The sequence below is a fragment of the Acanthopagrus latus genome, chromosome 15 (assembly GCF_904848185.1).
Source record: "Acanthopagrus latus isolate v.2019 chromosome 15, fAcaLat1.1, whole genome shotgun sequence".
Taxonomy (NCBI): domain Eukaryota; kingdom Metazoa; phylum Chordata; class Actinopteri; order Spariformes; family Sparidae; genus Acanthopagrus; species Acanthopagrus latus.
The window spans coordinates 20,914,594-20,937,483 of NC_051053.1; the positions used below are offsets into that span (position 1 = coordinate 20,914,594).

A 22,890-nucleotide genomic window follows, 5' to 3' on the forward strand; every position below is an offset into this window, starting at 1 on the left:
CAACATGAAGACAACCAGTGACCTGAAGGTGAATAATGTAAAACTGAGGTGACACCACTATGTGACAGAACAGTTTATAATTTATTATGTGAATGAAAGCAACAAACATGGTGAGACAAGCGCCACAGAGGCTGCTGACAACAGAGACTGGTGCCCACTAGTGGCGACACACGGCACTGAGATACTGAAGATGTTCTGTTCTTCAGTTGTGTGTTTCTGTGTTTGAGTGAAAGGAAAACAAACGTCCAGCTCATCATGCATGTACTGAGTTCCTCCACCTGACTCACCTTAGTGGAGGAGGACAGCGAGGCTCCGTTCTCCAGCAGCATGGTCGCAACATCCTGGTGTCCTTCGCGGGCAGCCAGGTGAAGGGGGGTGTAGCCTGAGGTGGTGGCAGCGTTGGCAGAGGCGCCGCACTGCAGCAGCTGCTGGACGATGTCGACTTTCCCCAGCCGACTGGAGATGTGCAGCGCTGTCTGGTCATCCTGCGGAGAAGGAAGGAGGAGAAAGTCACTCTTTTGGCTCAGCACTGTATCATTGTTTGTTTTTTTGTCCCCGGCTCAGTGAATGATAACGAGCCTTGTGTTCTCACCTTGGACTTGGTCTCCACCTTGGCTCCGTTCTTGAGCAGGTATCGGACTACGTCTGCCTGGCCTGCCCTGGCTGCCATGTGGAGAGCTGTCTCGCCTCTCTGAAACACAGAAAAAGTCATCAGTGGGCGCTTTTCATATGCAACGATGTGGGATTTGAACTCATAGAAGGTCTAATTATTCTTTCTGCCGGCCGCTCCCTCTCGGGGGTCGCCAAAGCGGATTATCTGTTTTTCCATCTCACTGGAAAACTCTGTGCCCCACCCTGCCCAGAACAGAAATCTGATTTCTATGATCCACATATTTGATTTAGCATCAGGTTTACTTGCGCTTACTGACGCAATCCTCCCCATTTATCCGGGTTTGGGACTGGCAATTAGGATTGTACTGGCTTGTGCATCCCTTTTGGCGAGGGACAAACCCGAGGCTCAGTGTATGACTGTGCATGGGCAATAGTCACATTGCAAGTAGGCAAATGAACTTCCCTCTCTTGCTACAACTGTGTCCTGCTTGATAAAAAGCCAAACTCACATGGCTCTCATTTTCCCACGACTAAACAGCAAGAGACGTCTGTGTGATATTAGATCATTTAGTCCGATTTAAGGTTTCTTGGACAGCGATGATGTTTGATGTTTCTTGGAGTGTGTTGCTTATGAGTGATCAATTTATCAAACAAATTGGGAACCAATTTGTGTGTTGTTTGCTTAAATGGACTCCTAACAAAACCATCCCAATCATTCTACAATGATCAGTTCAAATTAAGCTTTTCACGTCATCTGAAAGAAATTCCTGTACTTTTTCATACAGCAATATTCATCGCAGTAAACTGTAATTTTTTCCCCAAATATCATGCAGCACTAGTTCTGTATCTTGCCTTCAATGTGTAGACAGGAGGAGGCAGGTAGTGAGCTGCCAACGCTCGGATCAATAGACAACCCGCTCTGCCTCCTAAAAGCCAACTCACAGACCTCTTTTTTTACAGCATAAAAATGGGTACTTTGAACAGAAGTGATCTACTTACTACATTGGTCGTGTTGGGCGAAGCTCCGTGGTGTGTGAGCGCGTGGACAATGTTCTCGTGGCCCATGAAGGCTGCCACATGGATGGGCGTCAGGCCAGACTGTAGAGAAACAAATATGATCATTATGAAGGATGAACAACAATATTGGCATCGATATCGGCAGATGAAAGCTTAAAATGATACAGTGGCGTCAGCCAGTAGTTAATATCAAACCTTATTGAAGCTGTCAGGATGTGAAATTAAGTCCAAAGGTGAGTATAGTGTATAAAATGGAACCGTTCAGAGTCATTAAAAGTCATTACAGTCTAAAGAAACCACTTCTGGTGCTGAAAGGTAGGGTCGAGCAAATGTAAATGAGGTCCAGTGTGGCACCGTACCTCAGTGACCGCCTGGATAGACGCTCCATGTTTAAGCAGCAGCTCCATCACTTTCACTCTGTTCTTCTTGCAGGCGATGTGAAGCGGAGTGAAACCATTCTGCACACAGAAGACAAGAAAAGAAAGAAAGAAATCTGTCAATGTGAAGTCTGTACTCGAGTTAACTCTCCACAGTCACAAAAACATCTGCGACTCTGCGGCTGCTTTTATTAGGATGATAAGGGGAAGCAAATGATCTGCCAGGAAATGAATGGGTGGTGCAGAAAACTGTCAGCTGCAAACCACAAGGGTGACAAAGAAAGCGCTTTTTTATCTTTCAATTCTTCTCCCTCTCAAATCCCGATTCTTGGAAAGTGCATTTTTAGCCCCATGTGTCAGTCTTATATCTACACTGCAGAATTCAACATTTGTTCCACCTCTTCTCTCATTTGTCCCAGGAGAAATGTGGCATCTATCTCTTCTCACTCTCCTCTCAAACCAACCAACATCTTATTGGATGACTCATTGTTTACCAACTATATATGAAACAAGCTCCTACACAACCAGAAGCCACACACTGCAGTGGTGAGTTAGTATTTTCTCTATCCATTTAGTTCATTATTTCATTTTTCTTCATGAAGATACAATTAAACATTTGTAGGAGGACACTGAATGTGGAGATGATAGGATTTATTTATATCAATGCCATGATTGATTCTGCTGATCGGTCAGAGTCTTATTGATTCCTGATCCATTTTTGTTGAGCTGGCTGTTGCAACAGTCTGTCTGTCGTCATCTAAAATGGATGAGAAGTGTGGCGCTAATATTATGATAACATACAGTATTTTGCTTTGGAAATGGATGCTCTGCTTGGATGAGGGGGCAGAATTTCAAACACACTCTGCTCATGGAAGTTAAGTCCACGTTGTGCAGAAAGATGTTTCAGCAGTTTGCTCGACAATGAAGCTGTTTCTCCCTCTTCTTCTCCGTGAGCATCTGAGTCTCATCTGAGCATCCTTTGAAAAATAATCCCTCCGATCATATCTCTTTGAAACTTGAGGGATTCTCAATCAATCTATTTTAATATCAACTTTTGGATTATTATGGTCTTGTAACTCCTGTTCTCCTGTTGTAACTCCCCTTGTTCTACTGGCCAGGACACTGCAGTTAAAGAGATTCTGTGTTTTCACCCGTGTCTGTTTGTTTGTTGGCTGAATTACACCAAAATTGCAGAATGGATTTCTGCGAAATTCAGATCGAGGATTGGTCTCAGCCCAGAAGTGACCCCGCTAACATTTGGTGTGGATCAGGAAAAAGAGACAGATCCATGACTTTGTTTTCACTTTCTTTAACATTGTAAGTTTACAGTATGACCATGTCTCTCCCATACTCCACCACTTCTTCCCTACCAGGGCCTTGGCGTTCGGGTTGGCCTTCTTGTCCACGATGAGCTTGGCCACCTTGTAGTGACCGCAGTGGGCAGCGACGTGCAGCGCCGTCAGGTAGTCGTTGGTGACATCGTCCACCGGTACATCGTGCTGGAGCAGGAGCTGGACGCAGTTCAGGTGGTCCCCCTGAGTGGCCATGTGCAGCGGCGACAGACCGTTCTATAGTTTGGGGTGGGGGAGGGAGTTAGAGAAAGAAAGAGAGACAGAGAAAGGGGGGGGGGGGAGAGAAAGAGAGGCGAGACAAAGAGAGAGAGACAAACACACACGCAGACGGACACGTAGACAAATGGACACACAGACACAGGAAGTTAGGGCGTGGCCGATGTGCTGCACAGAAAGACTGTGAAGGAAGTTGCTGAGAAGGTTACAGAAGCATTGTTATAACGAGGTCATTACAACAATGTCTATTTTGTTACACTGGTCGTCCTGCGCGGTCAAACTGTAGGGCTACGCAGTGGAGACAGGCTGTTCTGGAGAGGTCGCACACATGTTATAGAGACAATGCGACAACACTACAGCAACAACAGCAGGCCTGCTATCTGATCTAAATGGGTCTGTGTGGGTAGGAAAGCTAGTTTGTACATCTCTATTGCAATGTTGTTAGCATTATGTGCCCTGTTTCAAGTGAAATGTGATCTATTCTAATTTATTTTAAAACAGCCAGTGGGAGAAGAAATAAAGAACATGTGGCAGGTGTTTGTGACCTTTCCTATTCTGAGCTAAGCAGCGACTCCAGAATTGATCGTCCCAGTAGCTACCTTGGTCTTGGACAGGAAAGGAGCTCCTCGGTCTAGTAGTATTTCTACCACCTGCTCGTGCCCGCTCCTCGCCCCACAGTGAAGAGGTGTCAGCCCATCCTGCGTTTAAAAAACACAAACAGCAAATGTGTAAATAAAAAAGAAAATCTAAAACTGTTTAAAACCTCCTGGTTTAAGGCAAATGTATGTAAATGGTAACTTGTGGTGTGTAGTATTCTTGGATACTTAAAGCAAAATGAGTAAAGAATGTAGATTCCATTTTTACAGAGGAATAATAATGTTGTCCCATGATTAGTAAATTACTGAATGAGTGAAACAATGATTTCCACTCTAACAAAACTGAGACAATGACATCTAAACTTCACACTGCATGAAAATAGTCAAATTCAGAAGAGGCAGCAGAAAAAGACACTGACTTAAGGACTTTTATGGAGATTTTCCCACCAAAAACTTTACATTTTACTGATCAGGACCTCCAAAATGACCACATCATTCATCCTCAATGTCTTCATGATTTCCGAGAAGAATCGTGTCTCACCTTGGTCTTTGCATCAATTTTGGACCCTCTGTCCAGCAACAACTTGACCATGTTGCTGTTGCCCCTTTTTGATGCCACATGAAGCGGCGTGATGTCATTCTAAACAAAAAAAAGAAGGAAAAATTGGTGTTAAGATTCAGCTGTCACATTAGATGCAATGGTTTTATTATTTACATCAACATGGATTTAATTCATTAGTTATAAAAGATGTTTGTTTGATAGATTTTAATGCTTTTTTTATTTCTAGCTGGCCAACACTAACATAAACTCTACTCACTGAGGGTCTTTCATTATCAAGCAAACAGATGCAAAATAGTTGCTCCAGTGTTTAGCATTAATCTTTGGATAAAACCTGCAATTAGTGTCAAAAAGCAGCACAAACACACACTGAAGATGTAATTACAGGCCATTACAGCCTCTGGCCTAATGTCTATTATGTCACAGTAAATAAATAGTAATCCTACTCTGCTTATTACATCAAAGCCTTGTAAAGTGATGCACCTATTAGGAACACAGGGAGGCTGATCAACTAATGTAGCACCGTCTACTGCTGTATACTTAATTTAAAGGACGGCAGGGAATTTGTTTCCCAAGGCCTGCTTAAAATACATGATACTGATGCCACTGGCTAGTTGTTTTCAGTCTGTAACATGAAGGATGAACACACAGCGCGGTTCAAAAAAAATTTACAATGATGTCGAGGAAAGAAAAGAAAACAATTAAAACAGGTCTGCCAAAACTGCACATAAATAAAACACAGGATATGATCAATTGAAACAGGTACAGAGTGTGACTTTTGATCAAGGATTTGAATACAGTGAGGAGAGCCAGAGTATTATTTTTAAGGTGCTCTGTAAAAGATTTAAAGGTAAGAAACATAAATGATTATTTATGTCTAAGAAATGAGCTGCGACTGAATAGTCACTCTTACAGCAGACAGGGACTGGAGCAGAGTTGGTGTGTGGGTGTTTCTGATTTGATTTTGTCTCCTGTAGCAGCAGCAGCAGCAGCAGCAGCAGCAGTGTGTATCTTCACTTGGCCAAATCTACTCACAATGATTGTTTTGCACACGTTCCACATTTTGCATTTGTTGCAATGATGCACTTACCCTGAGGTGCGAATAATACATCCAAAATGTATTATAGGTTAACATTCATGAATGTTTTTTGTTTACAATGAGCCATCAATGATGTACAATGAACAGAACAGGGCTTTTTCATAGAAAACATTTTGTCATATCAAAGTAGGAAAATCAACAAAAATGAAAACCAAATATGTTTTGGGAAAATGGCCCCTGGCAATCGCTTAATAATTCACGAAAGCTTAACTAACCCTGCTGCTTCACAGCTGTGTATTATTATTGCCTCAATATATACACTATTTAAACCTTCTCTCTTTTTTCCCCCCCAACCTTGATTGTTGGTAATACCCCTCCCAACCAGCAGAGGGCAGAATAAACTCACCCGAGCCATGAAGTCGACGGCAGCCCCTCTGTTCAGCAGGAGCGTGGCCACGTTAATGTTGCCATAGTGAGCCGCGATGTGGAGGGGGGTGAAACCGCTCTGAGGGTCGGAGAAAGGCGTACAACACACACACGAAACAGACAAGCACACACATTACGTTACAAACTGTGAAATGAGCCACACGTACAATTCAGAGCAGACAGTGAGCTCTCCATCAGTCTACACAGGGGGGCTACAGTCAACGAACAGTCACAGTCCATCAGACAGGCACAGACTCTACCAGACACCTGACTTTCCTCACAGGGGTGGAGAAAGTCCTCATATTGAAGCATCAAACATGGGGCCAACGGGATGCTGACAACTGAAGGGTTTAGATTCAGTATACAGGCTTCTATGTGATTTCACTGCACTATCACACAGGGCAAATTAAAGGTTAACTACAGAGGCGTTAAGTGTCAATATACAGCTCCAGTTTGACAGATGTGAAGTAGAAGATTACTTGTAATCTCTGTAATTTCATTTACAATGTGCGGACTCTTTCAGAGTACAGAAATTGTCCTGCAAATGAGCCTAATGTCCATTTGTTAACATCTTGAGTGAAAGTAATTTCCTGGCAAAACCCCTGGCTTACTGAGCAACAGCTGTCAAAGCAACAGAGGGACACTGGAAACAATTTGTCCAATAAGTGGATGAATCTCGTGTTAAGCTAATCTAATTGTCTGAATCCCAGTTTCAAATAACTAATAATGCAGCGGGGAGCAGGTGTCCCAGACATGCAGATCCACTCTGCTGATATCTAGTGTCTTAAAGGCTGAATCCAAATGTCCACCCCTCTGGACATACGGACTGGGATGTGTTCACTGTCATCATGTCAAGTCTGCAAGGGCGTGAGACTGCAAAGCAATATCAGGATGTGGCTGAAAGTTATTTCTGGCCAAAATGATTCAAGTAACCTTTTGATAAAGTAATTGTTTAACACATTCAAAACAAGGTCTACAATGTCATGTGAATTAAATCGGTGCAGTCTCAAGCGGACTCTCTCTGGAAGTCTGCAGAAAGTCCACGTTAGGGCCTATTTGAACAGTATTGTGTCCACTATATTGTGGTTTTGGACAGCCCCTCAGCAATTGCAGACTTCCTGTGAGCATCTGTAAGAGCGAGGGAGTCCGGACATTTGGATGCAGCCCAAAATCCCAACCAAGGAACAGAATACTTACACTTCCTATTAGAAAAGTAACCAAACATCTAAAAATCTGTCTTTTTATGGTGAATCTGTGGAAATACAGTAGGCGTATCTCATGTGCTGTTTATAAGATCTGCAATAACTTTCCACCATTTTCCTTTAGAGTACCGTGCAAATGTATTCCCCACGATGCAGGAGCCTAATGCTGCAATCCATTGTACTCAAACAAGGAAAAGTGCAGTGAAAGTCGGAATTCCAGGTGTAGGCCAGATCCATCTAGCCTGAGTGTGCCAACAAAAACACACCTGATGTAACAGTCTTATGGTGGCGCACACAGCGGACAAGCACAATTAGCTTTTCATCAATTTTTATGAGACGCTCTGCTCACACAGGATATGTGCTCAGCCTGTTGAACTGTGCTAATCTGTTAAATCAGATGCTGTAGTGTTGATATTAGTCCCTGAAGCTTGTGAAGTTCAGAGACTCGCCATACAAACACCAGTTTGCTGCGAGCGTCCACGTACTCCTGAGCAGATGCACAGTCGGCAGTATCGTCTCAGAACGGTTGACCTCCGACAGTTGCAACGGATTGCAGCATCAGATCAACAAAGCCATTTTTGGATGAATCACACCAGATAACTGGTCAGCCTGCCAAAGCCAGAGACGAGGCCAGCTGACACAGGCACACGCAGAAGGTGGCCGCCTGGCTTTGGTGTGACGAAGGGGCCTTTGTTGTTACCATAGAAGCAGTGTTGAGGTAGTTTGTTGCTTTGGTCCCATGCAGAATGCTTTAGGTGCAAAGGTTGAGGATTAGAAGTACTGAAACCACTGATTAATGTGACTAAATGAACTGCCGCTGGAGGGCTGGGTTCCTTTACAGCTAGATGGGGGTTTGGTTGCCATGCAGGTTTATGGACAAACCGCTGTGTTTTGATGAATGATAACCAATTTTCATGCTGATACAGGTTATCATGTTAATCAGTTTCATGGGAGGACCATGTCAGGACAACAGTGGGACAACATTTTGTCAGCTACCATAAAGAATTTGCCAAAGAATACCAGCCGGAGCTTGAGCTTTGAACACCATGAAACCATTAGAATCAAGGAAAACCTTGATACCCGAGCCTACCAGCCTCAGGATTTCACTAAATCAGTATTAGTGAAACATGCGCTATTATTCTAGCTGTCTCTATGACTGGAGATATCCACTACATGAATGAAGCAATGGAGAGGAAGATGAGCTTGAGTTAAAATGGGAAAAAGGAAGGGCTGCAGAAACACTACTGCATCAAGTCAGGGGCACTGAGGTGTTTGTTGTTGTATTTTTTTTTTTCTGAGTTTTTATGGGCTGCGATGGAGAGACTACGTAATGTACAGAGTAGAGGTGTACCTCTGTTGTTCTATTCACCATCATCTACAGAGTCAGCCAAGAGAGGAGAGAATGGGCTGTTAGTGAGCAAAAAACAGAAGAAAGCTTCCACTGACATGAAGTGGAGGAGCAGAGAGAGGGGGAAAGGATCTCAGTACAACATAATAAAGACAGTGGTGTTATCTAAGACTTTTAGATAGAGGTACTACATAGAAGCGTGCACAAAAATAAATAATGTACTTCTCCTCCTTTCCCCTTTCTGCTGAAAAGAGCGTCAAAAGTAAATTCAACAAAGAGAGAAGGAGAGAAAAAAGCCAGCGAGAAACAAAGACTGACAAAGAACAGGAAAGGCATTAATAGTCAAAGAAACAATTAAACAATCAAAGAATTAAAGAGGTGAAAAATACAAAGCAAAATACAAAGCAACCAACCAACCAAGATCCGTCACCAGAAACCGGCTGCATCGGCGGCGGCGCTCACCTTGGACTCAACGTCCGCGTTGTGGTCGTTCTGCAGGAGCAGGGCCGCGGCCTTGGTGTCGTCCTTGCGGGCAGCGATGTGCAGGGCAGGCAGGCGTACCTTGCCCTTTGTATCGTTCTCCAGCAGCAGGGAGACCACCTGGTCATGGCCCTGCTGGAGGGCCACCGCCAAAGGCGTGAAGCCGTCCTGCGAATTGAAAGGGGAGAGAGGTCAGTGAAGTGGCGTTGGGCTGTGAGGCATTACTGGTGAAGACAAGGGAAGGACGGTGTGAATATGAGCAGGTTACTGAGAGATGGTACTCATGTGTTACACTTTGCTGAATGATTATTTTGCTGTAGGAACTGTGGAAAGCTTACAAGACCCTTGAGTCCTACAGAAGTATAATTCAAGTGTTATTAATGATCCACTGAGCCACTGAGTTCAGGCTTTCCCTCTTGGTTTAAAAGACAAATCCTCTCTATAGTGCACAAATGGTACTTAAGTCTGAGAAATAGATAAAAGTCCATTTGATTATGTGTAAATGTCAGGAAAATGTCACCAAAACATCATCACAGATACTTGAAATAGAAAACTTTGGACATTAACCTTCTAGATGGTCAGACCCACTTTGAGCATTTAGCACAGTAAGTCATAAACTAATAGCCGGTGTGTCAAACAGCTGTCGAGATTACAGAGCATTTCCAAGCCTCCTCGCCATACAGGACACTAATGTGAGTTACATAATGAGAGGATGGGCTGGAAAAGGCTCACGTCTAATCTCTCTCCTACACACATAGCCCTTGTGATGCATAATTTAGCTGAAAGCTCCATGCCACATCCGCGCGTCTCTTCATACTGTAAGTTGGAGTGTGTGTACGTGCCTTCATGTGTCATGTTAACAAGAGTGAGGGGTCTGTATTCGCGCATGTGCACACATGCCAAAATATTCCATGTGTATGCATGTCCTGCCCATAGATGTAAACCAGCTGACTCTACAACCGCTGAGGTATTCCATTAGCCCCATCAGCTATTTATCTCCATATGTGCACGTGCTGATGTGTCTGTCTACGTGTGGTGACTGGTAAGTATGCGTGCGTATGGCTTCCACAGGCTGAGTAATGTAAATCAGGGCTGTAACAGAGGCAGCAGCCGTGGAGGGAGATGCAGCGAGCAGAGCAGACCTCATCAGTGACCCACTCAAGGTCACTCTGCCACCGCCACCGTACACTACCAATCAATGAAGCTCTGCCTTGTCCCTCATGAAGAGATGGGGACGGCGAGGGAGGAGGGGACGAGGAGGAACGGGGCAGGCAGGAGGAGGAGGAGGGCGGAGAAATGAGATGGGGCAGACGAAGGGAGAATGTGAGACAGAAAAGAGGAGAGAAGGGAAACAGACGGGGATGCGGAGCGAGTGGGGTCGGGATGATGAAAGGAGGAAGGAGGCAGAGGAGGGGAGGAGATGAAGGTGGTTAGTACAACAGATGTAATAACATGGAGACAAACTGTAAAGGTGTGAGGTGCGGACACAGGACCGGCACACAAACACACGACATAACACAAACACAGAGATATGTACAGTACCTCAGTGGCCATACTCTGACTGGCGCTGTTCTCCAGAAGGAACCGGACCACCTCAAGGTGATTCTCCTGGGCAGCCATGTACAGAGGAGTGAAGCCATTCTGCACACAGCAAACACACAATTACAAACATGTCAAGACAAGCTCATCTTTGCTGCTTTTCCTGTTATCACCTCTTTTAATATACTGCATGGAATGACAAATGTATTTTGATGCTTTACTTAAATATACTATAAGGAACTTTTGACTGGTTATGAAACAGTCTCACTTTAATACTGATGCATCTGTATGACCTACATAAGCAAACGAGACCATCAGCGAGAAGATTTGCTATTTTTATACAATTTTATAGTTATTCTTAATGCCTGTCGCTGGGTGGAGAACTTAACAACTTGATGAACAATGTGACTACGTGCTGCTATATGAGAGACGTCCAATGACAAAAAGATCAGAGACCACTAGTTTGATCTTCAACAATGAATTTTATTTTAAAAGCTTAGTATATCATCCGTTGTGCAAAATCTTTAAATTAAAAGTGACTGAGAGTTAAAGTTATCAAAACGAATGTCGTGTAGAAGAAATTACAATATTTCCCTCTTATGAGTATAAATGACAATCTTGAGAGAGATCAATACACAAAAAGATCTCACTATCAAAACGTTCAGGTAAAGTCTTTCAGACCTTTGAGTTGCTGTTACGTTTGAGGAGTTTGATGAGACCAGAGAGAAGGAAATCTTCCCTCTCACCTTGATCAGAGGGAGTTAACTGTAAAGTGCGAGGACAGCAGTATCCCGGAGAGGCAGAGGCCTAGTTGGCACAATGCCAGATTCTGTCAGCGAGGATCTTTCCACTGAGTGATTCCCTCAATGTCAGTGACTCCATGATACCGAATCATTCAAACAAACGTGCGCATCACAGCAGTGTCATTTCCTCAGTTAGCTGTAGGACCAGCGTGTGTGTACGTGTGTGTGAGTGTGTGTGCGCTCAGCATATCCCACCTGAGATTGTGCGTTGACATTGGCTCCATTATTGACCAGCTCTTTGACGACTTCCGTTTGGCCAGCCAGTGAGGCTATGTGCAGAGCAGTGTTTCCTTTCTAGATTACATGGAACAACCACAGGAATGTGTGTTAAGCTCTGTCGCACCTGTCCCACTGTATTGCTTGTGTGTTTGTCACTACGGTCTGTATATATCCATGTCAATATCCATGAATACCCCCCTCACTCCAACCACCCTTTGTACCGCTGGTGTTCCAGCTCTGGCATCCCCCTGCCTGCTCTGCCAACAATGTGTCACTTCCGATGCCGCACGTCCCACACACAAATGATCTCCTGCTGAGCCTCGGCCATAAATAAAACTACAGGAGGCTTTTCATGAGGCCGTACGGGTCCTTGTGAAGGCAGAGTCGACCCCGAGCCTGTCTGCTGGCCACGTGATATCTGGCCTCAGTTATTTGCTACCAGCACTGTTGCACAATAGTGATCATCTGTCACATGTACAGTATACTGTAGAACGGAAATCAGATCGGCATGCCTGCTGGGCCACGAGGCAGATTCATAAGGAGAGTGTTTGGTATATAATGCAGCTGGAGACGTCAGCACGTGTCCTTCATCAAGCCTAAAGGTTACTCTACCATAAGTTTATGATCTGAATCACAGGATAGACCTTCATAACAAATATATTCACAGAAATGTATAAGTAATATCGCTGTGCAATATATTGAGTACCAATGTGCCTAAGCTTACATGGTTGAGAGTGACTTTAATCAGATTTTTGTAACAAAATAAGGGCGAGAATATCACAGAGAAGCATGCTTTCGCACCACTGAACACCCACCATGACAAGACATTGATTTTTATATATATATTTGTAAGCGCTGCTCACTGACAAGTTCGTGCTGTAAACTTAAGTTTTTCCCCTAACAATATCTGCTCTTGGAATTTAATATCCGCCTAATACTTACTTCACTGACATTACATTTCTAAACTAGAATGAGACTAATTTCTTTTTAGCACTCCTAAAGTGACAACACTGATGCAATTCATCAGATTTTGTGCATCTCCCTCTGGAGCCACAGCTTTTTCTGTCACACAAGAAGTACTGCTCCCTATGAATGTACACAGACTTTGATGTGTTAAATCAGTGGTGTTCTCCTTTAAGGGAAGGCAAAGATGGAGGTATTGGTTAGATATTGAAAAAGTGGACGGTCACTTGAAGCATGACACACAACCGGACACAGAGATCAACAGACCAACCCTTAAAACAACTATACTACTTGTGTGTGATACCAAACCACAGGAAACAGGGAAAAACATCGCCTCTGAACATAATCAGGGCAGCAATTTCTCCCAGATCATTAGTTAATTAAATGTTACTTTCAACAGATAAGGTTGCATAAACACCATTACCACCTAAAAAATATGTGTAAAAAAATCAATCCAGTAACTAAAGCCCAAGAAATGAGAACAGAGTTAAATCCACATCTCTCTCACTGTCTTGACGTTGTAAGCTTCACATGGGTTGTACTAGTCACAGACCTGCTAAGGGCCTAATGAACCGAGGACAAGGCTTCTTATTTAATTCTCCTTCAACAAGAGCAGCACAGCATTAGGGGGCGGGCACACAATTAACTCCAGCGCTAAACACCCACACAGTCCAAATGAAACACTGATGTTACTGAATCTAAGTATGTTTGATAGCACGGCCTCCCTGATCGTCTCCACTGGCTGCATAAAATCAAGATTTATAGGCATTAGGGGGGCAGGCAGTGGATTCCCAAGACCTCAAACTAATCCCCCAGCATCCTCGGGGTCACAATAGATAGAGGCTTTAATTGGGGAGTTTTTCTCCTTGATCTTGAATATTTCATTGTGTCCTGTGTTTATGTCAGCACTAGCCGTGTGGCCTGTGGCAGAGGAGGCTGAGACGAGACGACTAAATGAGAGTGAAAGCCTTCTGGGCTCAAATCTGGATAATATTTTCAATGGCTCTCAACTCCTGTTAGCATCAGAGATAAGACTCTTCAAAGGATGAGGTCCTCCCCCCGATGTATCACTGTTTAATATCACAGTACAGTACATAAAATAAAACCTACTTCATTTTTAATTACACATTTTCCCAATTCATACATTTCACTGTTATTATACTGAACTCCTTCTGCCTCATTATTTCATTTTGTCTTGCTTAATTCTCTAACTTTTAACCAGCAGCAGCCCCCACAGGGATCATTAAATATTGATTGAATATTAAACCCTAACGAAGGCTGCACACTTACAGTAGGCACACTGTACTTGCATGCTTTTTTTTTTCTATTGCACAGTGTCAGCCATGCTTTGTACCCGATCCAAATATAGTCCTCCATAACATCAGCTGAGCGGTAGGCGATGGGGCGGGCCTTACCTTTGTGGCCGCATCCACAGCAGCTTCGAGCTTCAGCAGCTCAGCAACAACCTCGACGTGCCCCTCTTTGGAGGCTAGATGGAGAGCGTTCAGACCATTCTGAGAAAGACACATATTTAGTGGAGTTGGTGTACATCATGCTCAAGGATATACTGTGAGATAAATGTTTAATTGTGCCTAATGGATGTGTTCGGATCATAAAAACATTCCATCTGAGAGATGATCCAGCGTGTTCAGGCAGACGTGAGCCCTTGAGCCCTCAATATGAAGTTCGGCTGAGGCAGCAGTATGGTGTTAAGCATGTTTATGTGTGCAGAATCAAACAAAAACAACTTGATACTTTACTTTAACCTGGGGACAGATGCAGGGGAAAAAAACATCTCAGAAAACATACCTGATTACAGATGTTGATCTCAACCCCAGATTTGAGGTAGTCGAGAACCTTTTCGAGGTTCCCTGCCCGGGCGGCTCGCAGGTAGCTGGCATTACTGTCAGACTGGGGAGAGGGAGAGAGAGAAAGAGAGAGGAGGTGAGGAGGCATGTCGAGACAGACACATGTTTACCTGCATCTACTAAGGAACACAGAAGAACAAAAGCACATACAAATGGCAGAATGTTACTGTACCAGGTAGAACTCCGTCATAGTTTCTCAGACAAGAAACATCTTAACAGGAGAAAAAACAAAGCTAACATCCGCACACACAGCAGGTCCATGTTCCAGTAAAGTCCAAATCAGGACACCACTAAAATGCAAAGATCTCGAAAAGTAAATCCATGAGAAAGCCAGCTGAGCCACAGAGCAACATCCCGACAACCGTCGTCATCCTCCGTCATCCATCAGATCCTGCCGGACTGTTATTCCAGCTTTGTTAAATCCAAACTATTCCCAAAGGTAGGAAGTTCAATGACCGGGTGGTCCTAACAGCTGCTACAGAGAGAGTCCTCCTCCTCTTCCATACAGATCTCCTCTGAACCCACAAGAAAAAGCAGTTGTGAGTCTATATGTCGCTGCTACAAGGAGCAGAGCATTCTCTATTCTGCTTGGCTGTCCTTTATTTCACTACAGAAATAGGGCTTTGCACACCAAAATAAAATGATGAGGCAAGCATGTTTTTGCCCCTTTAACAAATGTGATGTGCATGTGTGTGCGTGCGTGTGGGGAGAGGAGAAAGGGAGGGATGGAGGGAGGGAGGCAGTGAAGGAGGGGGGAAGAGATCGAAAGAAGGATGAGAGTGGACAAAGAAAAAGAGCAGGAGACGGAGGAGAGGGAGGTTGTGTTTCTTCTCTGTGTTCATGTTAGCTCCCAGGACATCGGGTTTGACATAAAATGACACACAGCAAACTCTGCACATTTTGCGTCCCCCTCTTTCTTCGCAGCAGCCTCGCAAAGAGCATTTTGTAAAACTCAGCAGTGGAGCCGCTGAGAGCCGGAGAGAGAGAGAGGAGCTGTGATATGCCGCGTCGTGATAGAGGCTCAAAAACCAAATTCCCCTGAATTATCAAAAGCCCAGACCTGCTAAATTTAGCCCCAGCGTCCAGAGACACTTAGGATAAACTCAGCGGGGCCAAACGGTACGAGCGGTTATCCAACGTTGTGCTCTCCACCCCCCCCGTTGTGAGTTTCCAGAAATAACTCTGACGAACACAGAGGGATGTGACCCAAAGCCAAAATGTGTGCGAACAAGGCATACAGCATCAGATTGTTCCACTGATACAAAACTGCGAGAGGAATATATTTGTGTCTGGGTGCGCTCGTGTGTACACAAACAAAAATAATGGCAGATGAAGAAGTGTTGACTAGAAACTGAGTCATTTCCTGATTACAAGCTCACAGCTCTCTGTAACCAATCAGACAACATCTAGAAACATCTTTCCTTTTTTCCATAGCCCCAGAGAGCCCCCTGAGAACTGCCTGATAGCACTGAACCACTAATGATATTTCTGTTCCTGTGGCCTTGAGAAAAAGTCATCGTACAACAGACTGGGTCACTGGCACGGAGCCTGAACCAGCACAGATATGAGCAGTGGGTCAAGAGCAATTACAACAAACAGACAACCGTTAACATGAAGAGATGCACACGCAGAAGTGACATTATAAAGTGTAGAAAGTTGAAAGAGGCATCAAAAAAGATTATTCATTAGGACTGGATGGCTGCAAAGGAATCGTTAACATTCTTAATATAAACCTTCTCAGTGTCAGAACATCTTTGCTTCGGTGCTAAATGTTAATAAGATGTCAACCAGAAGAAGATTTTTCATTTCCACAGCGATAAAGAGCAAACTAAAGCAGTCACAATGTAAAAACACAGGAGTAACACATAGTTGATTTAAGGAACAAAGGCAAATCCAACACACTGAGGTCTTCTACTCGTCAGTCACGGACACCAAGACTCAGTGTCCTTCACGACGACCTGTTAGAGACACTTTGGCCCCGGTCCAGAGTAAACCCAGCCAGCAGCTCTCTGTCATCGCAGTGTCACACCTCAACTCTGACACTGAAGTCAACTCCCTGCACTTCTGCTATGATGCATCTTCCTTATGGCGATGAGTCGTATGATGTCAGCATGATTTACAGGGGCTATTTACAGCTAGAATGAAAACAGTGTCTTTGTAATGATAAACCCAAAAAACTTTCCTACACCTCTTTTAGGTTTTTCTTCTTCTTCTCTGTCTTGCCTTTCCTCTCCATCTTCTTCCTCTGGTGTTTTGTACCAATACAGTTTGCCAGGATAGTTGCAAAATGTGTCTTTCTGTTCCTGTTTCTATTAGTTTTTAAAAATGCTTCTTATTCTAAAGCTCTACTTAAACAAGTCCAGTCGTATATTATTTTTCCAGTCATGCTGATTTTCATGTACTTGTATATGATTTGTTTGAACTCTAACAGAGATGCCGGATTTCTTTCTTGGTTATGCCCATTTTTTATTTTCATATTTATCTACATTTCACTACATAGGTCCTGTGTTCCCTGTTTCTACATACAGGAGTCTATGTGCTCTCACAGAATCCTATGTTCAGTCCCAGGGTTTTTACAAATACACAACAGTGTCAATATGTGTTAGCTAGTGTTATAAAAATTAATAATAAATCTTTTTAATACTCTTTGTCTGTAGTATCGATGCTCCAGTAACCAGCTACACGTTCTCACTTTCTCTCTGCCAGCGAGTTGACACACTTACATTATGTTGAAATGCCTAACCTCAAGAGAACAAAACGAATAATTCAAAAAGGAGGATGTTTATATTTTCACTGCACTCATTCTTTTGTACTCTGCTACGAGCCAAGAAAATCTGGCTTCCCTGGTACAGACTTGTTATGTTTATCTCAGAAATTTCATGCACTCTATGTTTCAATGTCAAGGTATCGAACACTGATGTTTGTCAAGGTTGCGCTCAACAGTCGTACGAACAGAGTATTGAGCTGGAAAATATTTGGGCCCTGAGAAGATAAATACGCTCCACAATGAATAAAATAAAACTTTTTTGCAACACTTCAACTTCGACCTCGAGGCTGGATCTCAATAATTAACTCGTAATATCTCCATCAGTGCATCTTTCATCATCAATGATTCAAGTCAGTCACTCCACATAATGGCTGCGCGGCGTGAGTGTGTGTGTGTGTGTGTGTGTGTGCACGTCTGCCTGCTGGTACACATGTCAACAGTTGTTTCTTACATAACCGACATGTGTTCTTTGTGTCTGCCGTGCTGTGTGTAGCATGACTGTGTGAGCAGCGACTCTCTGGCTTTGTTGGGTTTCGCCAAAATGCTTGACTGATCTAAAACTCTAATCAAATAGTAAATGATGTGTAATGCTGTAGTCTTCTACTTCTTTTAGTTACTAAATACAGATATGTAGCAGGAGAACACTGGTTGGTTTGTACAGGCCGATGTGGCAGTACATAAAAAAGCAGTGAAATATTTACATGCTCTCACTCTAGAAATAGATACAGTTCATCACTAAAAGCATGAAAGTCTCAAAGCGGTTTTTTTTTTAAGTTTGCATGTTTTTCAAAAATCATTTTGCAGTAATCGTTTAAAATATCACACAGCGCTCAGTGCGTCTCCTTCCGCCTTCTGCCCGAGCTTAAGTGCCAACAGATTAAGTCGTTTTCATCTGTAAGTCACTATTCATAACTCTCTCCTCAGTTTATCCCCTAATGCCTTCAGTGAAAACCAGTCACCAACATGTCCAACCTTCCCATCCACATCCCATCCATGTCCAGCGTGAGGAGATCTTGAAGTCTTTGTGAATGAAGCATTACACAGGACGGGGCGAGAGATTAGTAAGAGAAATATCATTAAGCCTCCGCAGATCAGAGGTTCAAAGAAAATGGGGCCATTAAAGACTAGGTTAAGCCTGAAGGAAAGCATTAATCTAATGTTAGATTGAAGGGAGAGGAGAGGAGAGAGAGAGCGAGAGAGGCAGACACAGAGAAAGAGAAATCTGACACACGAGTGATAACCGGAAAAGCTGAGAATTACTTCATTCCCAATTACAGTCTCACAGAGTTAAAAAGTGCAGCTAATTTCTGGGTAAGTCGCTATAAAGATGACAATTAACCATCTCAGTTCTAATTAAAAATGTCCCCTGGTCATAGCTGGTCTTTAAAAGAGAGAGGAAGAACTGAAATACTACACAACATGGCAGGCTGAGTATAAATACAGTTAAAGGGCCGTTAAATGTTTATTTGTTTTTATTGTCAAGAGCCTGATTTTTCAGTTGAAACTCTTAGCAAATGAACAACCCATTAAAGCTCGCTCTCCCCATTATTGCTAACAAATATCAATATTTGAACATTTAAAGTATCCCAGGGTGCCAGGCTTGCGACTCTCTTGGTTGGACATGCGCCCAACTAAACATTTTCATTGACTGCTCTTACATTCCTCTGAGAGAAACTGTCAAATTTTTATTTCTTTATTTTGAATTGGGCTATTGATTATTTTTCTGGTATCAGAAATGCTACAGTCCACTTGTCCGCAGGCCTGAAAGATCCAGCCCTTCGTCTAGACCATTGGTAGAGGTGCCTGGTCCACCTGTTCCTCTAGTACTGTTTTGCAATGGCAGGAGGAGGGAGGAGATGAAAAGGGAGTGAGACAGTGCCTGGAGAGGCCATGAGAACCACTAATAAGGAATTTCTGGTATTTTGTTTTTGGGCTTGGGTTAGATCTTTCCGATGTGTCACAATTCCAAACTACATGCTTATTACAAGCATGTTGTGAACAGATAGTAGGGTTGGAACAGCATGAGATTTGTACGTCAGGATTACCGTCTCAGATTGACCGCTTCAAAATGTCAACATGAAACTTGATATAAACTATAATAGAATTAAATACCATGAACAAACATATGTACAAGGCATGCTGAGATACATTTTCAAACCACAGTATACTGTACCACATCCTCTTAGGATAAATTGATAAAGTAAAGTATACTGATTTCCTTCATTAAACAATATAACACACAGCATACTAACAGCCTGCAGTGTGAAATTGGAACGCAGCGTCTGTCACAATCTCAAACAGAGGCTGGGCAGTCTGAGTGGAGATTCATTTGAGGTTTTTTGGAGCTCCAGATCATTTGTTTTCATTTCTGCTGAATCTGTACTTGGCACGTCTTCTCTCCATGACATCAACACTGCGATAGTCTAGATGGATAGAGGATATTTAGACGTATAAAGACTGATATCCCCGGGGCGACCAGACGGCGATGATGTCAGTTTGGCACACTGCGCCGAGCATGTAACCAAACAGGCATTTCTGTGGCGCTTTGCGCTGCCTCCATGTATCATAAGAGATGTATGAATACACAAAATGTCTGCACGCTACTCTTAAAATACGCGCAGGCAAAAATATGCCTGTAGAAAAAAAAAATGTAACGCAGACACACATGTTGATGTCATGGCTCTCGGCTCTGGGTGAACCAAGCGAGCTTAGAAGAGGAGAGCCAGGCCGGCAGTGTCTGTATTGTTTTACTTTATCCCCTTCCCTCCTGACAGCACAAAACACACAGCGTTCCACCAGCACAAAGCCAGGGGCATCCAGTCGCCGCCACAACACCCACAAGTGCCAAAGAGCCTCGCCCCAGCAGCCACCACATCTATTTGTCTCAAACTTCCCCAAACCCCCACCCTGCTTAGTCCAATCCAATTTCTGTCCTCCTCTCAGGGCTGAATATAGTAAATCAATGCTCCTATTTCAATGTCGACACGCCAGAAAATCATTAATAAGGCTCTAAAAGGTGTGTATGCTCATCATGATATTGGCAATGCAAGAATGGTAATGTATGACAGGAGCCTGCATGTTTTAGATCCTCGAATAAAGATTGTACAAGATGTTCTCGTGACTCTAAATATCAGACAATTAAATCTTAATAATCAAAATGACTCTGAAATATCCCTCTATTGTAGAAGTGCTGCTGAGGGAAAGCACCATATGTTTCAAGAGAGAGCTCTGTAGAGAAGAGAAGAGACGTTCAATGTTTCGTCCCTCCCAATGGCCTCATGGAGAAGTGATATTGAGGAACAGAGTGAATGAGTAAATGAATGAATCAATGCACTAATGTAGCGCCCGGTAGAGTGCATACCTCCGCCAAGGCCCCCCCTTTAATTGAGTGAAGCCACATCCAATATCAAACTATATAGTCCTGTATCAGTCTACTTTTTAAACCACCCATAAAAATACAAATCAAACCATTATTCAATCTCACCAGATCTAAGACCAGCATCGAAATTCCATAACTCTGAGATACCAGCCACCAAGATACGGCAGAGACATCAAGTCGAAAACATTCTATGACACAAACCGAAACTTTTGAGGGTCTATTCTGGGCGGAGACCCATCCTCCATCCAAGTTTCATGGAAAACTGTTCAGTGGTTCTTATGCACCCCTGTTGACAATCTAACCAACCAACCAAAGAAATAAAACAAACAAATGGACATGGGTGAAAACATGAATGAATTATTAATGGAAAGTTTTATGACTGGGAATATTCAAATGAAGCTAATATGGCAAACCTGTTAAGAAACACTTTCTTATTTACTAATTCAGCAGTTACAGAGCAACACAATAATTCATTTGGTATCATGTTTTGTATGAATGTAATTCCAAAATTCACTCTCCTTTCTTGTCTCTATGGACTCAGAAAATACCTGACTCTTTAGCTGCTAAATGTTTCATTATGATCATCAGTGAGTTCCTTTGTACAGCTGGTTCTTTTTTTAAATGTTTTTGCTGAAAACAGCTGACTGCTGAGGCCAAAAGTTAGAGCAGTGAGAGTGAAGCAAAACAGACAAGAGCTCAGGTGATTATATTATATATATATATATCAATAAGAAAATTGATCAAAGCTGCTTGAACAATTCCTTAAAACACTGCAAACTACATGCTTTTCTTCCGTCTTATGGAACACTACAGCATTATAGGAGATAACAGTTATTTACTCTCTTGACTGATATCATTCACATGTCTGTACACTAAATGAGCTTAGTATAGCATAAAGACTGAAAACAGGGGAAAGCCCGCCTCAGTCCGAAAAGTTCTTGTTACATAAACTTCCCAAACTATTCCTTTAAAAGAAAATCACCCAACTATCTGAATAATTTACACATACTTCTACTGTATATAGACAACATGGACATGCAAGTGCATTTCACTTTCTGATGTGTGCTGGAAAACTCCTGCACAAACATGCACTTAACATCGGATGGCAGCAGGTCCACTTTTCCACGCAGTGACAGGTTGTTATGGTGTCTGCTGCACCACCAGAATCACAACATCAACCTCTGAGCCATTCAGTAACCTCTCTGACATTATCTCTACGGAAATATCAAATCACAACCACTCTACATTTCAAAATAAAATAAAAAAAATACACGTAAGTATGTGCGAATAAATCCAAATGTTAGCACTACTCACTTGTGTGAGGAAGACAGCTCCCTCTTCCACAGCCATGTTAACTTACTTCCCCTTTTTCTTTCTCTCCTCTGAGTGAACAGGAGTGAAACCTGAGCTCAGAGTGGCCAGCGAGCCAAACAGCCAACCAGTCCCTCTACTCACTCAGTCAGTCAGTTAGCTCTGTCCTTATCTTAACCTCACAAGCATCCATCCCACTCAGAGGAAAAGAGCAAGGTGCCATCGGCTCAGGTGACAGAGAGAAGGAAAAAAAAAAATCAAAGCACACCAACAAATCCAAGCAGTGGAGGGAGTGGATACAGCAGTTCCTTCCGCTGTCTGGTCGATGCTCTGCACATCACATGGAGGGACAGTGGGAGGTAAGAAGAGAAGAAGAGAGTAAGGGGGGTAAAGAAGAATAAAGGGGGTCTATCTGACTCTCCAGTGACGAGTAAACAAAGCGCTGAGCATCTCCCCGTCTTTCACGCTGCAGAAAGGACACACGACAAATCCCCTCTGCTGCCTCGCGCCCTCCCTGTCCCCTCTCGATCCCTGTATTTTTTTTTTAAATGTGTCAACGAGGGTAAATCCCTGCCGGCTCGCAGAAGCTGGCCCCTGCCCCAGAAAGCACCTTCCATCGGGGAGGGTGCAGGAAAGAGCACCCTGACTTACCATAATAGCTGAGGCTTCTCCCTCTCCCCTCTCTGCCTCCTTCTTTTTCTTCCTCACCTTCATTTACTCTGAGTGGGGAGGGGGAGTGTCGGAGGTGGTGGTGGTGGTGTGGGGGGGAGTGACAATGTGATCTTGATATCCAAGGTTGGGGAGGCAAGCAGGAAGA

General features: G+C 43.4%; 1 protein-coding gene across 29 annotated transcripts in view; it reads right to left on the reverse strand.

Moving 5' to 3' along the window:
* LOC119033143 (ankyrin-3-like) overlaps positions 1 to 22,890 on the reverse strand; it is a 137,617-nt gene that overhangs the window by 54,770 nt on the left and 59,957 nt on the right. For 25 of the 29 annotated variants that reach the window (XM_037122814.1, XM_037122813.1, XM_037122811.1 and 22 more), the window contains exons 2-14: positions 14,558 to 14,659; positions 14,164 to 14,262; positions 11,762 to 11,860; positions 10,767 to 10,865; positions 9,207 to 9,392; positions 6,175 to 6,273; positions 4,712 to 4,810; positions 4,174 to 4,272; positions 3,377 to 3,574; positions 1,989 to 2,087; positions 1,612 to 1,710; positions 593 to 691; positions 288 to 485 (exon numbers count right to left, since the gene is read on the reverse strand). In XM_037122814.1, coding sequence (XP_036978709.1) covers positions 288 to 485; positions 593 to 691; positions 1,612 to 1,710; positions 1,989 to 2,087; positions 3,377 to 3,574; positions 4,174 to 4,272; positions 4,712 to 4,810; positions 6,175 to 6,273; positions 9,207 to 9,392; positions 10,767 to 10,865; positions 11,762 to 11,860; positions 14,164 to 14,262; positions 14,558 to 14,659 — 1,575 coding nt within the window. Of the gene's footprint in view, positions 1 to 287; positions 486 to 592; positions 692 to 1,611; positions 1,711 to 1,988; positions 2,088 to 3,376; positions 3,575 to 4,173; positions 4,273 to 4,711; positions 4,811 to 6,174; positions 6,274 to 9,206; positions 9,393 to 10,766; positions 10,866 to 11,761; positions 11,861 to 14,163; positions 14,263 to 14,557; positions 14,660 to 14,788; positions 15,000 to 22,076; positions 22,551 to 22,724; positions 22,872 to 22,890 lie in introns of those variants that run through there. The other 4 variants (XM_037122788.1, XM_037122789.1, XM_037122809.1 and 1 more) reach the window with 4 other exon arrangements.